This window comes from Pteropus alecto, unplaced genomic scaffold (genome assembly GCF_000325575.1).
Source record: "Pteropus alecto unplaced genomic scaffold, ASM32557v1 scaffold61, whole genome shotgun sequence".
NCBI classification, from domain to species: Eukaryota; Metazoa; Chordata; class Mammalia; order Chiroptera; family Pteropodidae; genus Pteropus; species Pteropus alecto.
This window is the reverse complement of record NW_006434835.1, coordinates 23,174,816-23,191,890: the sequence shown is the minus strand read 5'-3', so window position 1 is coordinate 23,191,890 and position 17,075 is coordinate 23,174,816. Positions and strand designations below refer to the sequence as shown.

At 32.2% G+C, this 17,075-nt stretch overlaps 1 protein-coding gene across 2 annotated transcripts in view; it reads left to right on the top strand.

Annotated features, from left to right (window-relative positions):
• Positions 1-17,075, top strand: part of HEATR5B (HEAT repeat containing 5B) — a 75,163-nt gene that overhangs the window by 17,932 nt on the left and 40,156 nt on the right. For both annotated transcript variants that reach the window (XM_006910387.3, XM_015588215.2), the window contains exons 9-19: positions 126-281; positions 775-1,025; positions 2,589-2,700; positions 3,949-4,101; positions 5,117-5,216; positions 5,481-5,590; positions 6,806-6,969; positions 7,666-7,841; positions 9,444-9,549; positions 11,012-11,202; positions 13,928-14,087. In XM_006910387.3, the coding sequence (XP_006910449.1) occupies positions 126-281; positions 775-1,025; positions 2,589-2,700; positions 3,949-4,101; positions 5,117-5,216; positions 5,481-5,590; positions 6,806-6,969; positions 7,666-7,841; positions 9,444-9,549; positions 11,012-11,202; positions 13,928-14,087 (1,679 nt within the window). The remainder of the gene's footprint in view (positions 1-125; positions 282-774; positions 1,026-2,588; positions 2,701-3,948; positions 4,102-5,116; positions 5,217-5,480; positions 5,591-6,805; positions 6,970-7,665; positions 7,842-9,443; positions 9,550-11,011; positions 11,203-13,927; positions 14,088-17,075) is intronic.

Genomic DNA, 17,075 nt, shown 5'->3' with positions numbered 1-17,075 from the left:
CTACATACAAAATTTTTAACACTCAGACATCAAAATAGATATTATAGGAATATAAATTGTGTAGATCGAAAAATTGTATCACAGTTTAATTTGCCCTCATCAAATACATGATTTTGTGTTTCCAGAAGCCGTAGTGAATGATACTAGTGGTGAAAACAAATCTGGGGCAGCAGACATCGCAGCAAGCCAGCATGTGATGGTCTGTGCCCTCCAGGAGCTCGGGAGCCTGGTGCAGAGCCTAAACGCCACCGCATCTCCTCTTATTCAGGAAGCATCGATAGGTATGATATCCACTTACTTGTTGGAATGTTTTTTCACTATTTTTAAAAGTCAGGTATGATTGATATTTAGTTCCTGATTAATTGCATATTGTCAAATTAGTTTACATCATTTATTAAAAAAATTAAAAAGTTGAGTTTTATTTAACTTAAAATTCACTGTGATAGTCAATCTTGAATTAAATAGTGAAATAAAGTTTGGGAGACAAATCAAGTCATGGTAGTTTTGTTTCTAATTGACTAAAATTTGTCAAATACTTTAATTTTACATCAACATTTATATTTTATTGGATATCATACTGTGTTTTTGTAGAAAATGTTCCTTTAAAGTAATCTACTGTTTATGAGATAATATATGTTTTTTGGCTAAGTTCTGAAAGTATCTGTGTATAACCATGACAATTATGATTTTAATTATTGTGTTGTACATAGTCTTTTAGCTTATGGAATCATTTAACTTCATTAAGGAGTAATTTTTTGAGTATTTCTTTTTTAGGACTTTTGGAGACTGTGACTTCTGTGCTTCTTCATCCAAGTATGGCTGCTCGACTTGCTGCTGCATGGTGTTTGCGCTGTGTGGCTGTGGCATTACCTTTCCAGTTGACACCGTTTCTAGACAGGTGTGCAGAACGCCTCAACAACTTGAAGACTTCACCAGAAGCTGTTAGTGGATACAGTTTTGCAATGGCTGCCTTGTTAGGTGGAGTTCATCAGTGTCCACTGGGCATTCCTCATGCCAAGGGAAAGGTAGGACAGAGATCCGAGGATCATGGGTGGTATCACGTGGGCTTTAGTCTTTATTGGAACACCGTCTGTGTTTAATGTTGAACTGTGTGATCAAACGACAACAGTTTTACCACAATAGTATAAAATATAGTGTCCTACTAATATGGAGTTGACAGATCCTAATTAAAATTTGATATTTAATTCTAACATAGAAATAATAGGTTTTATTTAGGTATAGTATCACTTTATAAGGGGAAAAAAACTTATAATAATTATTTAGAAAGCAGAGCTTTCCTTCAGCTTTTAGAAATAAAAATCGACACTGCTGTATTCAGAGATGTCAGGAGAATATGCTATTTCTATATTTAGCATTTTGATATATGAAATAAAAGTTGAATGGTTTTAATCAGTTCTTTTTCTTTCTACTGTACCTCCCATTATCGTGGTTTTCTTCTCAGGAATATTAAGTGTTTATATAAATATTTACAACTTTACATAGGCAGATTGGGGCTGGATTTTTTACTCTTATTTTTTCTGGAACATTAGGCCCATGTCCATTCATTCCTGTGAGTTCCATAGCTACTACTTGAATCTAGGCTTATATCCCTCTCTGTTATACAATTATCTCCTCACTGATTATCCTTGAAGTCTTTTTCTCCCATCTCTCCCACACCATTTTCTTATTTCACATTTGCTTGAAGACACTTAGTGACAATTTCATATTTCACATTTGCTCGTAGACACTCAGAGAATAAAATATAGCCGCCTCTGTTTGGTTAACTGGCACCTTCATAATTTACTTTCATTCTAATTTCCCACTGCTCTAGTCAAACTAGTCATCTTGCTTTCTTCTCATGCTGTTTTCAGCCTCCATGCCTTTGTTCATGCTAATCTTTTACATTAGAATTTCATCCCCTTTCTTGTTCACCAGTACCAAACTTTTCTATGTGTTTAGAGGCCCAATTCAAGTTCCATCATGATACTCAATCTATGATAGCCTTTCTGACCATTACTACATCTCTACCACTATTTTGTCATTGAATCATGTGCTGCTGTTACTTCATATTTTTCCTGTGTCTTCCTAAGACCAAAGCACCGTAAGATTAGCTTAATGGCAGTTTCATTATAGGACTTCAACGAATCTTTGACTATAGGATAATAGTACTGATAATAGTATTGTTAAATGGTTATATGGACCCAGTACTCTTCTTAGTGCTTTGCTACATTAATTTATTTAGTCCTTGCAAGAGTGAAGTAGGTACTCCTGTTATTCCTATTTTGCCACTAAGGGAGCTGAGGCAGGGAGGTTAAGGTGCCCCAGGTCAGAAAGCAGGAAGCGACAGAACTGGCATATGAACCCAGGCAGTCTCGCTCGCTTAACCTCACACTGTTCTGGTCTCCTCAGAGTCATCAATGCAATCGGGATTGAGTGGGTTTTAATTGAGTGGGTCTCTTTAGAAACAAGTTAACAGAAACAAGAAAAAAAGGAAAGCTTCTGTTATAAAGTACACTAGCTATATATTTTCTTATTTGATTTCTTTAACTTGTTTAAATTGAAATCCAATTCTAAACTTTTTTTTGCAGATGGTAGTTAGTATTGCCGAAGATCTCTTACGAACTGCTGCCCAAAATAGCAGGCTCTCTTTACAGCGCACCCAAGCTGGATGGCTTTTACTGGGAGCACTTATGACTTTAGGTATAACTTATGAGTTTTAGATATAATTTAGGTATAATTAGGTATAATATTTGAGTAGGATTTTGTCTTATTTTAAATTTGTTAGTGGACTGTAAAGAAAATTTAAAAGTGTTCAAGTTCACATTCTCGACTTTGAATGAGGTTGTAAAATGGTAAAGATATTTTTCTCATCATTTGGTAGTAAATTTTTCTTTTTGGCAATTTCTACTTAAGCATATTTTATGAGAAAGTTGTCAAGTTCCACCTTTACCATCAGAACAGCCATGGTCTAACTGATTAGCTTAGTGTTAATCAAAAGAGATGAGATTATACAGGGCATGTTCCATCCCCAAAGTGAAGGCCAGTGATGTAATTTTAGCAGGGTGATAAAGTCATGTTTAAATGGTATTGTTGGTGCTGCCTTCTTGGTGTTATCCTTATGTGCTTCACTTTCCTAAGTGCTATGACAAATCTAAGATGCAGGCAAAGTATAGCATTGTACATAGAACAGAAATACATGTTATCATTGTGATGGGGTACATCTACCTTTTAGTTCACATGTTTAGCTTCTACTATAAAAAGTGTGTGTGTGTGTGTGTGTGTGTGTGTTTGTGTGTGTGTACAAAATTACTCTCCACTTTAAACATCTACCTTTTAGAAATTATTTGATCTGGTTTTCTAAAGAAAATAAAAAGTGGTAACTCTTTTCTAGAAATTTATGTTAGGTATGTTAATGATGTGTTAAATGAATTCGTTAGCAATGTATATATAGGTTCCTAGTTCTAAATATACTGCTCCTTCATAAAACTAAATTAACTATATAAATTGTCCCTAAAATGTAGGACTATATATATGTATGTAAGTGGGAGAGGGTGTATATGTTTATATATTTATAGAAAAGACATCATAAAATGTGCCCTAGATATATTTTATTATTGATAATATGTAATTCACTATTCTGAATATATTTGAGTAATTTATTTTAGGTTACTTTTTGTGGATTTGTTTTATGTTTATGTGCTAAAAATATTGATACTTTTAAAAAAATATTGATACTTTTTAGGTGAATTTTATTATGCTTTGAAAGATTGATATATATATATGTCACCTACTGAATAATAAATATTTTGAAAATGTTAATACTAGAGATAATGTTAATACTAGAGATAAATGATAGCCATTGTTAAAGCTTGTGTGGGGCTCTTTGACTTTTGATTGTAATGGATGTTACATGTATGTATAGTTTTGTATTCTCATTTTCTCGGTTAGGACCATCGGTCGTTCGTTACCATCTGCCCAAGATGTTGTTATTGTGGCGAAATGTTTTCCCTCGTTCTTTAAAGGAATTAGAGGCTGAGAAGGCCCGAGGTGATTCTTTTACGTGGCAGGTAACATTGGAAGGCCGCGCTGGAGCTTTATGTGGTAAGAACTGAAAGACATGTACTTTCAGAATATTATTTTATTACTAAAATGTTTGTGAAGTGAAGCAAAATTACTACTTTGGATTTTTATTTTGATATATAATGGTAAATTTATAGACTTAGATTTAGGAAGAAACTTCATAAATAATCTAAACTAGTTTGCTAATTTTGTAATAAAATGAAGCTGAGACTCTGAGAAGGAGGGTAGAGTTAATGGTAAAACAGGAGCTAGAACTCAGGCCTCTTAATTTGCAGTTACCGCCATCTTCCACCTATCACAGGAGCACTGGATCACCACATAAAAAACCTACTGGATATTTAAAGGAAAAAGAAACTCAGGATTACTGAGTTTATGCTTAGTCTTTTCCATACAGATAAACAGCTGTTTCCTTCTATCATTATCAAATCTGCAAACGATACATTTTTCAGACATCAGCATTATAAAAATTATGAATAAAGTTTTTGCTCAGGAGTCAGCAATTTACAGGAAAGGCTCAACTTTTATTTCATTTGGAAACCAGAATTACACTGGGCGACCCTGTTTTTTTTTTTTTTTTTAGTTTGTCTCAGGGTGTAAAGTACTGCTTTTTCCAAACTGAGAGTGATGTACACTTACCTATGAGGACAATAGGGCAAGATGTCAGTTTTGTTCCCATGCATCTAATAGCTGTTTTTGTCTTAGCTCTGTTGCTAAAGAGCCAAAAATGATATTCCTTCTCAGTGGGCCATTGTGTCCACCCTTGGTTCTGTCTTGAAACTGCTTTGAATTCACGTGGGGTCATAGATCTCTGAATTCTCTCTCATGAAATCTCCCTAACAGATATCTTCCCTCTCTCCATTTCTGCTGTCCACCCTTCTTCTAGCCTTTTCTATTGATTTTTCTCTATAGTTGCAATTGTTCTTCTTTTGGTGTGAACCTTATAATAATTAAGAATTGTAGGTACCTTTATATAATTTTATAAATTTATTCATCTTCACAAAACGGCTCCAATCTTTCCTTTTTAAAATTTATCTAGCGATGAGGAGTTTTGTTGCACATTGTCCTGAACTTCTAACTGAAGATGTGATTAGAAAATTGATGACCCCTATTGAATGTGCCATGACCATGATGTCACAGTAAGTAGGCAATTGTGACAAGTTAACATCCAATTTTATATATTTATAATGGTCATGTTTGGTATTTCCCTCTAGTATCATATGGGAAACATAAAACTTTATTTTTGTAAAGTGACTTTTTAAATTAGAGTAATAGTATATATTAAATAAAATTGTATTTTATAGTGTTCTGTTACTAACAGTAAAGGTCAAAAATAAGCTAAAATGAAAATGTACATTGCTGAAAAAGTGTTTATAAGTAATACTTACATCTTGATGTTTTAGCATTCCATCTGTGATTAAAGCCCATGGAGCTCATCTGAAAGCGAGCGCTGCAATGGTTCGTTTAAGACTTTATGATATCTTGGCTTTGTTGCCTCCAAAAACTTATGAAGGTAAATAAAATTTGTAATATCTAATAAAAATTATTCAATGTACCTTTCCAGTCTTTTTTAAAAAATTAATTTATTTTAATTAGTTTCAAGTATACAGTACATTGGTTAGACATCTATATAGTTCATAAAATGATCCCCCCAATTGCTCCCTCCTTACCCTGGCCCTCCACACCAATTTGTACTTCTTAATCCATTTATCTTTTTCACCCAGCCCCCCAAACTTCCTCCCATCTATGATCACCAGTTTGTTCTCTGTATCTGTGATTCTGTTTTGTTTGTACATGTATTTTGTTGTTTAGATTCCACATATAGGTGAAATCATATGGTATTTATCTTTCTCTGTCTGACTTATTTCACTCAGCATAATAACATCTAGGTCCATCCATGTTGTTGCAGATGATTGGATTTCATTTTTTTTAATGGCTGAGTAATATTCCATTGTATATATGAACCATACTTAACAGTGTTCTAGGGTTCTGATCACGGCTTTCCCACTAACTCATACGCAAAGGAAGTAGCTAACACCTGCTGAGCACTTACTGTGTTCCAGGCCCGTTTCTAAACTCTCTACATGTATTCACATCTTTGACTCTAACTTCAACCTTATGAGGCAGTTAGCTCTAGCATGTAATGAAGAATCTTGGGTACATAGAGGTAATATTACTTGCCTAAGTTTGAGAAACAGAGCTTAGGTTCAAACCCAGCTGGTTCATTTTTAAAGTCTATGCTTGTAATAACTATCATAAACTGCTTCATGCATATTATAATATAGCCAATAATTTAGGAATCTGGAGGGAGAACAGAAATGTACTTCGCAGAAATGAAATATTGTCAAATAATGTGAAAGTGAGTCATTGATTTGTTTCTAGTTCAACCATGCCCAAGAATTTTCATATATTCTGGTTCAGTGTTTGTGTATCATTGGGTAATTAATAATGAATAATAATTATATCATATTTAATATATTTAAAGAGTCTTTTCTCTATTTGACTTTTTTAGTTACTTTAAATAATTTGGGCTAAAAGGCACAATACAGTAAAAAAAGGAAGTACCATAATTGTTTATTAAAAACATTAAAATATTTCAATTTTTTTTAAAAAAACAGCAACTTAATTATTTTATTTCTGTTGAAAATGACACTGCTCTTTGTGGGCAATGATTGTAATTTTCATAAAAATTATTCTTTTTAATCTGATCCGAAGTTCTGTTTTTCAGGATCTTTCAATGCACTTCTTAGAGAACTGGTAGCAGAATTCACTTTGACTGACAATTCGGCCAATACAACTACGTCACTCCTCAGATCCCTCTGTCATTATGATGATAGTGTTCTGCTTGGTTCCTGGCTTCAAGAAACTGATCATAAGTCAATTGAAGACCAGGTAGTAAACCATACAGTAGAATGAAATACTCGCTTAATTGAAAACAATGGTACTATTACACACTGTCATTTAAAAATAAAATATTATAGACTAAGGTTAAATTTTCATTGAGCTTTCTTAGACATTTAAAGATGGCTTCCTGGTGGTAGATAAAAAGTGAAAAAGGTAAATAGCAATAGTTAGAATTTGGTAAATTGTCTTTATTCAATGTTCTTTGTATTTATATACCGTGTGGTAAAGATCAGTTTTAGCTGGTTTTTTGGTTATTGGTGCTTTGTTTTAGTTTGTTTTCTGACATTTGGAGAGGAATGGGAGTTAATAGGTTGAAGATTTAAAAACTTTTTGTCCCTGAATGCAATATTTCTTATGTACTTTTTAAAAAGTTACTAGAGCCTTTTTTAAAGTAATTTGTGTGGGTTTAAAGTTATTCTTGATATTGTTTTACTTGCATCTTTGAGGGTAGGTAGTGTAAAAATATTTTAGAATGAATAGTCCTTTTCTTAAAATTATACGAGGTGTTATACTGATAGCTTTTTTAATGGTGAAATTATATTTCACCTATTTAAAATTTTTCAGATTCAAGCATTCTGTTCTTTGTTTATGTTTTCTCCTTCCTCCCCTGTTCTTCTTCATGTCCAGTACTTAGTGAGTTTCCTAAAGTAGATTTTGAATGATTTTTATGTCATTCTTTTGCAGCTCCAGCCAAACAGTGCATCTGGAAGTGGGGCTCTTGAACATGATCCATCTTCCATTTATTTACGAATACCTGCTGGAGAAGCTGTGCCTGGGCCTCTCCCTCTTGGAGTTTCAGTCATTGATGCTTCCGTGGCTCTTTTTGGTGTAGTGTTTCCTCATGTTTCTTATAAACACCGGTTAGTATGAAGTTAATCAGGTAATTTTATATGAATTATATTCAAACAGTAGATTTTTCCATCCCAGTTAATTACTGCTTAAACAATAGGCTCATAAATTTAATAACAAGTGACACATACATGATAAAAAAGTTGAATGCAAATTCCACATAATTTAAAACTATGTTTTAGATTTGGCCCTGTGTACAAGCATCTAGTGTCTATTGTATTGTGGACTATGGCTTACATTATAAAATTTTCATTCTAATAGTTTGTTATTTCTGCATAGTACCTTTTTGCTAAAAATTTTCAAATTAAATGAAATAAATATTTTATAAGGAAAAAAATTATAATAAGCTTATTTAAAATGTGTATTTGATGTTAGAGATAGGCAAACGATGCTTAACAGTGCTGTTGGAGATCATGTGTGTCTTATGTGTGTGTTTGAAAGCAGTGTAAATAACGCTCTACTTCCTCACCTGTAGACATGGATCTGTGTCAGAGCAAGTGCAGCAGTCGTCCACTTTAGCCCGCAGTAACTCTAACTGCAGTTCCTACTAGAGGCTAAGTGATTTCTTCCTATGTGGTTTTCAAAGAATGCTTTGGCCTGAGACCCATGTCCTATTAGAAATCAGGCTTAAAACCTTATAGTGACCTTAGGGAGATTTTGATTTCCTGCTTCAGGTCATAGTTATCTTAGAACAACGTCCAACCTCTCCATTTTCCTTTGCCCTACCCATTTCTTTTTAGAAAAATCTGAAATGCTTTCATTCTCTTTTATTAAAATAGTTTCAAATGCCTGTGATTTTTATTGTTAACTCTCATTTAAAAAAATTGAAATAATAAAAAAAATGATTCACTTCTTTTTACATTTAAAAAAATGCTCAGAGCTAAATCTTTTTTTTCTTTTTTAAATCTTGATTAGATTTCAAGGAAAGGACATGAGGCACTATTTTCTTCTGTGTGAGAGTAGTTTTTTTTTTAACAATGTTTTTATTCTGATTATAAAAGCATTGCGTTGGAGAAAATCTAGAGCTTACAGAAAAGAGTAAAGAAGCCAAACCTAATCTCACAATCCAGAGATAATCTTTGTTAATATAATATTTCACCTTTTTTTTGCATGTGTATGTGTGTGTGTGTATGATATTATAATGTAAAAACATTTTGATTGTTTTTATTTTATCTTTTATTTATTTTTTATGGTTGTGTGAGAGTATTTTTTAAAAAGAAAAGAATTATGCCCCCCCTTTTTATTTCCAATTTAAAGTATCCAAATGCATCATTAATGATTATTATTCTATTGAAGAAACTTTAAGCACCTGCTACTATATGCCACGCACTTTGTTGAACTCTGGTGTTCATATTAGAGGCCATTGAAATTATGACTTTATTTTGCAAATTGAAACGTAATATTTAGTCTCTTGTCTTGTTCCAGTTGCTAACCACATGTCCATACATTAATTCAGGAGGAGGAGATCTGATTTGGACTAGCTATGGGAATGAAATAGAAATGGGACAACGTGGGGGCCTTATTTATTAAATGATTAGCTTATACTCGTATCTCTTTTTTGAGCCATATTTGAATAAAAAGTACTGCTAATGTGATCTTTACTCCTGTTATAGATTACAGATGTTGGATCACTTTGCTGAATGTGTTAAACAAGCCAAGGGAGTCCGCCAGCAGGCTGTGCAGCTTAACATTTTTACTGCTGTTCTCAGTGCACTGAAGGTATTTATTTTTAAAACAGCAAATGTTCTGAACCAAGATTTTCATTAATGCCTAAATAAGGCAGGTATATCTAGACTAGTATGATATTTATATGTATATCACTTTATAACTATGTTTTTATATTATTTTTATTAAGTTACTAGAAACTTTATATTAGGCTTGTTATAATGAAATATGTTATATGTTAATAATATTAAAGTTTATTTCTATTTGATTCCTCAGATTTTACAAATGCTGGTAAGTCCTTCCAGAATTTTCAAAGATGCTTGAATAATAAGGTCTAATATTCTAAAGAAGGTTAACTAGATAAAGGTTAAGTTGAGTTTGTGATTTGGATCATAGATCAGGAGAGGCTACGTTATATAGTTGAAAGAATGCTGCACTTCAAGATCGTGTTCTGGTTTAGCTGCTCACTAGGTTTGTCTTGTGTAATTCCTTTTACTTTTTTTGAACCTCAGTTTCTATATATACGAAGTGCAATAACAACTATTTTGCCTATCAGAGTTTATGTACTATACTACGCAACCTGTAGCTTCTATTATGATGTACTTGAGAACTTTTTATATTATTTAGAACTAAGCTTATTGTATTACTGTTTTAAAATAAAATCGCAACAATTGTTTAAATGAACATGAATTAAATCATGTTTTGTAAACATCAGGGAAAAGGGATATAGGCATTGGTTATAGAAATACAGGTTTGTACCATTTAAATAAACATTAGTATATGCCCTATTAGTGTACGCCCAATCAGCTGATACCAACATCTGAGTTTTTTAAAAAAAGGAGTGTGGTGGTCATGGCCTCCCTCAGTGGTTGGAAGTCCAGTGAGCCAATTGTAATATGGCTGTACAGTACGCTTTTCTTCATAGGTGTGCTCGCTAATGCCTCTGCTGTAGTTAACATTTTCCCCAGGCACCATGACTTGGATTTTTGGTTTAAAGTAAGTAAAGTTCCAAGACAGTAACTATAGCTATAATAGAGCTATTAACATTTAGTATGATGAACAAACTGTATCAACATTCAGTTACTGATTATTCTTACCTCATTTTGTCTTTAGGTATATTTTGGATATATTCTTGGTGACATAATTATCTTCTCTGGAATTTTATATAAATGAATCAAAGTTTCATAGTTATCAGGTCTTTTCCTTCCTTGAATAACAGTTGATTTAATAAACAGTGTCCTTAATGTATAAAAACAACTTTGAAGTATTAGTCTTTGGATAGAGACACACCTAGGGATTGTTGAACTATAACTGTGTTACATATCTGTTCTGAATCATGTTTAGGAAAGTGATTGCTTTCAATTTAACAGGTATTGGTTTTAGGCATAGTATATGCATGTGAAAGATGACTAAAGAAAATGCGTGAATTATATGTATATTTACAAGGAGTGCACCATGTTTTTTTCTTTTATTTAATGTGAGTTATGAATTTTCCTTTTAAAAAAAATAACCATAGGGCCTGGCCGAAAACAAAAGTACTTTAGGACCTGAGGAAGTTCGTAAATCTGCTCTGACACTAGTTATGGGTGCTCTTGACAACCCAAATCCCATCTTACGATGTGCAGCAGGGGAAGCTCTCGGAAGAATGGCTCAGGTGGTTGGAGAAGCAACTTTTATTGCTAGAATGGCCCAGTATAGCTTTGACAAGTAAGTGAGTCTCTTTACCAACAAGTAAGTTTCTCATATAGGCTAAGATGTCTTTTAAGTAATTAATAATTATTAACTGGACTGTATGTTTTCCACATGGTATAACATGTGACAGTATTTTGTGATTTTTCATAGCAGCCTTAATATTTATTTCAATAATTGATTAAAATCTAGAATCTGAGAAAGTTGTAATATGTTAGATACTTTCAGTGTGGTGAGGGTTTCAGTTTCAGCTCTTGACTGTTATATAATGGAATCAAGAGGATTGTTAACAGGACCTCTCTCAGTTACGTGTACTCTGCTCTGAGTACATTTGGCTCACTGTCCTTCCATTGCTGCTCCCCCCACCCCCACCATTATTCTCCCTGTTAATTTTTCTCTTTTGAAAACAAGCCATCTTTTTTCTTAAGTGCTGCTAAGTTTATCATCTCTTAAATTATCCCTGGAACAGGGGATAAAGTTAGCATTAGATTTTAAGGATTTCTTTAATATAAATTAAGAAGACTGATCTCAGAGTTCTAAAGAAGTGTGGTGAAGATGATAACATGCAGTTATTAGTGACTGACTGTTGTAAATTAAGTACTAAAGTAGAAACATTGAAAAGCAAGAGTAGTAAAGAACTGACATCGAGTTATATAAATTAATCATTCTTAACTATTATATTTTGAGTTCTAATTTTACCAAACTACATCATTATCATTAATGAGAGAGAGAGAGAGAGAGAGGTGGGGAGAAGCAGTGGTAGTAAAGTTGTAGTTCTGAAGAAGTATTTTCTGAACTCCTAACATATCTGAGAATGATTTTCCTTGTCTTCACACATGAATGTCATTTTGGCTGGTTAGAGGATAACGCCCCAGTATACTGTGGGAATCATTAAGGATAATATGAGCAAGCAGAAGATAGTTAAAATATCCCCAGACACTTGATCTTCTACAGGATGACTTCTGCTGTCTTTTAGCACTAGATTAGCTTTGCTTTTTCCAAGTTGATTCTGAAATCAACTTTTATTAAAGAGTAAAAAAAAATCTTAGCTACTTATTTAATGGTTTGTGCTCTGTTAATAATAGGTAAAATAGGAGTGTATTTCTTTAGAAAACTCTTGATGGTAAATTTCTCTTTAATTACAAGAAGTTTTAATTTATAAGTATCTTCAATACCTGTAGGAATATTTATTTTAAACTTACTCTGATGAAATGCAGGGACATTTCATTCATATTCGCATCTGTCTGGTTAATGGTTTGTAAGTGTTTACAGTGCTTACTTTGTTAGCTTTTCCAAATAATCAATTATGATCTGAAATTAATTCTTACATAGATTTTAAGTTACGCTTTTTTTCACATTTTAATTTATGTGATTTTGGGTTTTGTCTTAAATCCTCTATGAAATATCATAATTATTTGGCAGCACTTTTTTCTTTGATACTACTATATAAAATAATGCTACACTAAAAAAATCTGTAGTGTCTTAGATTTGACAGAATCTGGTTATATTTTGAAAATGCGTCAATATCCTGCAGCCTCATTATCTCTTGCTGATATACTTTCTGACCATGAAAAGCGAAAATCACTTATACATACTGCTCTGTCAGCTATATTTGCTTAATAAAATCTTCTGCCATCTTAGTATTTAGACAGGAATCATTCTTATAAACCATTTTTGGTTAATAGGGCGTAACTTCCATTGCTTCAGCCCTAGTTCAGGAAAAAAGTCATTAGTGGTTGAATTTGTTTTCATTCAAATTGAAAATCACTTTGAGACCTTGGGAAATGTATATTCTTATATCTTAGATTATTGACTTAATGAATGATTATCACTGAGAAAATTTGACCAGTTTTTTAGCTCACTGAAATGTTACTTTTGAAATAACAACATGAAGGCAGCTTTCTAATCCGTATAATGCTTTAGAACTGAATTCACAGATTGCATTTAATTTTAACTTCTTATATTCCTGAAAATGACTGCTATATTATAAAAATTAATTTCATCTGTTTCTTCTTTCCTTTCTGTAATGTACTATAGATGTACCAAGACTAGAATATTTAACATTACACATGTGACTTACGTTATTTCTAGGACACCTCTGTTCTATGTTATGATGATGTGGTGATTACATACTGTATACAGTTATCAGAACTCATCACATTGTACCTCTTCATGTATACTTAAAATTGGTGAATTTTATTATAAATACATCTCAAAGCTTATTTTAAAAAGTAGACAATGACTCCTTTTTACATTTTTTCATTAAAATATATTTCACAAAGAAAAAAGACTTGCACATTTTAAAAAGTTTCAAATTATAATTACAGGAAATTTCTTAAGTGAAAATAAAAGCATTTTCTGTAATTCTGTGAATACAAATACCATTTTTTTGTATACTTTCAAAGCCAATTATAAAAACTATTCTTTTATTTGAAGCACCAGTAAGAAAAATTTGTTTCAAATGGCTCTTAGTTTTTTAAGAAATAATTAATTTTAAAAATTGAGAAGTTGTGGGTTTTCAAATTTTCTCTAAAATTGAAGTAAGCTTTATTCAGTGAAATACATCACTTTAACCAGCCATTTTAAATTTAATCTCTAATTCTTATTTGTGAGTGGGAAAAGAAGTAATCATGATTGTAGTCTTTTCTGATTTCTAGAATAAATCCTTTTTATTGTGTGGCTCATAAGCTTTTTATTGCCATAATGAAATAGAAAACCAATCCCTGAACAAACTTTTTTCCAGGTTGAAATCAGCTCGGGATGTTGTATCCAGAACTGGACATTCATTGGCTCTAGGCTGTTTGCATCGTTATGTTGGTGGTATTGGCTCAGGACAACATCTGAAGACCAGCGTCAGCATTTTATTGGCTCTAGCACAAGATGGAACATCCTCTGAAGTCCAGGTATAATGTCGATTTTTTTATTATAAAATTTTTAAGTAGGATATTGAGGAAAATTATTTGCTGTATAAAATAGTAATGATTCCGATAAGTTGTTAGGAAAAATGTGTTAGGGTCTTTTTTTGTCATTTTGTTTTAAGAGTCTTACTGGTAATAACATGTAACAGGATTTTTTTTTTTTTTAAACCTAATCTTAAATCTGTTATTTTGGGAATTTAACCCATTCCACATACGTTTCTTGAAACATTTTCTTTTTATTTTTAACTATTCTTTCCTCTTTTTTGCATTTCCTTACATTTCTTAGATTAATAAAAAAATTTTTTTAATGACCATTTTTCTCTCTCTCCCTTCTAATACCTTAACCCAGGTCTGGGGTCATTGGTTGAATCTTCAGGTATACGCTGAATTTTTTGTTTGTTTCTCCTTAAATACAAATGGGAATAATTACATTTAGAGTCAAGAGCTTTCTGTGTATGAAAATATACTACATTCTTCATTTACCACTTCACATTGAAGCACCTAAAAATGTTAAGAGTATATGGATGCAACAGCATCTACCTTGCCACCTTCTTACTGGAACTCACAAATTTAATTGCCATTACTGGCTGCCATTAGTTTGTTGAGTTGAATGAGTTCCTTCACGATTTGATAAAACACTAAATCCACCAGAGGCTTCTAATCTGCAGGTTTTGTTAGCCCTTTATTTTTTGGTAAACGTTTCCACTGTGGAAAGCACAATATTCCCAAAAACCAAGTTATCTTGTCTCTTAAGAGGTGCTGCTTTTTTTTTTTTTTTTTGAGGTGCTTTTTTTCAATCCTACTTTCACACTGGTTCTGAAGAAAAACACACAATTATAAAATTATTTTACCCAAGAAGTTGCTGCTTTCTTTTTTTATGTCAAAGAATAGGTGCTAATTTTCTTTGTTCTTTTATCTTCACCATTTTCTCAGCCTTCTTTTGCTTTAATTTCTTAAAACCAAACTTCTATATGACAGGACATTTTACTCTAATTTGGATCTCTTATATTCCCTCAAAGCTAATATTTCAGTTTATATTTTCACAGAATAAAATGTACAATATTCTTAAGTTTTCCCTGTCTCATATTTCACAGTTGCATTATTGTCTACATGTATTTAACTATAACTACTAGAGATTTACTGTTCAATAATGTTTTCTTTTTTGTATCTTCAACTCCTATCTTAAGATCTTTGTTCTTAGAAAAACTTTCACCAGCAATAATTATTTTAGGAAGGGCCCTGAGTGGTATGCTTTTGGAATCCTTACATATCCAAAAAGTGACTTCTTTCACCTTTACATTTGGATGATATTTTAGTTGGTTATACTGTTTCTGGCATACAGGCCTTTTCTTTCATTATTCATAAATGTTTCAGTATTTTCTGTCTCCTGATGTTGCACATAAGAGGCAAATGGTTGCTTGATTTTTTAAAAAATTAAATTTTAGTAAATATTGACATCTCAATCTTTAATCAGTTTTCTATAAAAACTTCCAAATAAATTCTTTAGAAAATAAAAGGTAACATAAACCAATAATCAAAGCAACTCATGTGCAGATACTATTTAAAGTTTCTCTGCAGTGTAGCTTTGAGCATCCTGAAATAAAACTTCAATGAATTCATTTTCTTCTTTTATACTATGCATATATTTCCCACTTCCAAAAGACAATGGCTTATGTAATAAAATCTGAATTAATGGGTGCTTATGGATATAACAACTATTTTTATTCCCCATCTTTTTCTTGCTTTTTCCAAAAAACTTACCTGAAATGTATTTTTTTGTCTGTAACCTTTTGTTTGGTTTGACAGTATGTAAGAATTTTTCTCTCTATCCTTGAAGCTTAGACATTTTATCAAATTCTACATAAGTTTATCTTTTTCTAGAACTCTTATTATTCATATATTTAAGTCTTGTCTTTTTTTCCTCTTTTTTTTTTTTGGTATTTTCACTCTGTTATATTTCTTCCATTTGATCTTCAAGATAATGATTTTGGATTTATTAATAACTTCTTTCTTTTTTTCCAGTTTTCTACTTTTTCATATAAATCCTGAGTGAGCTTTTTTTTTTTTTAAAAAAAAAAACACTTCGAGAATCTCCTTTATACTTTAATATATTGTCTTAAAAATTCTTATTATAGTTTTATTAAATTCCTCTTTTGTTTCTTCTATTAATTTTTTTCTCCAGAATGTGGCTCTGGTCTTCCTCCCTCAAGGTGCTATATTCCTATTATTTTTTGCTAACTCTTGTCAGTAGGTGTTGTTTTTTTACATAACCTGTCCTAGTCAGGTTGCTAAATTCTCTAGGACTGGGGTAGATTGACAGGTAGTAGAAGTTTAGGTATCGATTTTTTTTCTGTGTTGGCAAATTGGGAAACCTCTCTGCTGCAACCTTTTTTTCCATCAGCCCAGCCGTACAGCTCTCCTTTAGAGCTACCACTAGCAGAAATAAAAGATGTTCCTTTTATTTCTGTGTATGAAAATATACATACACAGCTCATGTGGACAGTTTGAAGGACATTTTATTTTCTTAGGCCTGTGCTGATAACAATATATTGTTCTGGGGTTAGTTTTGTAAATACTATTACTAGTAAGATTACTTTATGCTTAGTAAACACAAATAAGGGCCTGAAATGAGTCCATGCACTTAAAGAGTTATTGTGTGAGTGTCATGGGCTTAGAAATATATTGAGTACAGAACATTGTCATGGTCGTTGTTTTATTTCAGGCAAGTTTCTTAGCAAAACTCCAGCAATACAGGCAGTAAAGATAAATTTGATGTCCACAAGCATCCAGTGAATCAAACACTTATTATGTAAATCATTGTCTTTTGGAAGTGTAAAATACATTATAATAGAAGAAAATTAGTTCATCATTGAAATTTTATTTCTGACACTCAAAGCCACGCCTCAGAGAAACTTTGAACATAGCATTTTACATCAGTTGCTTTGGTTATTGGCTATTGGTAGCTTGTGTGCT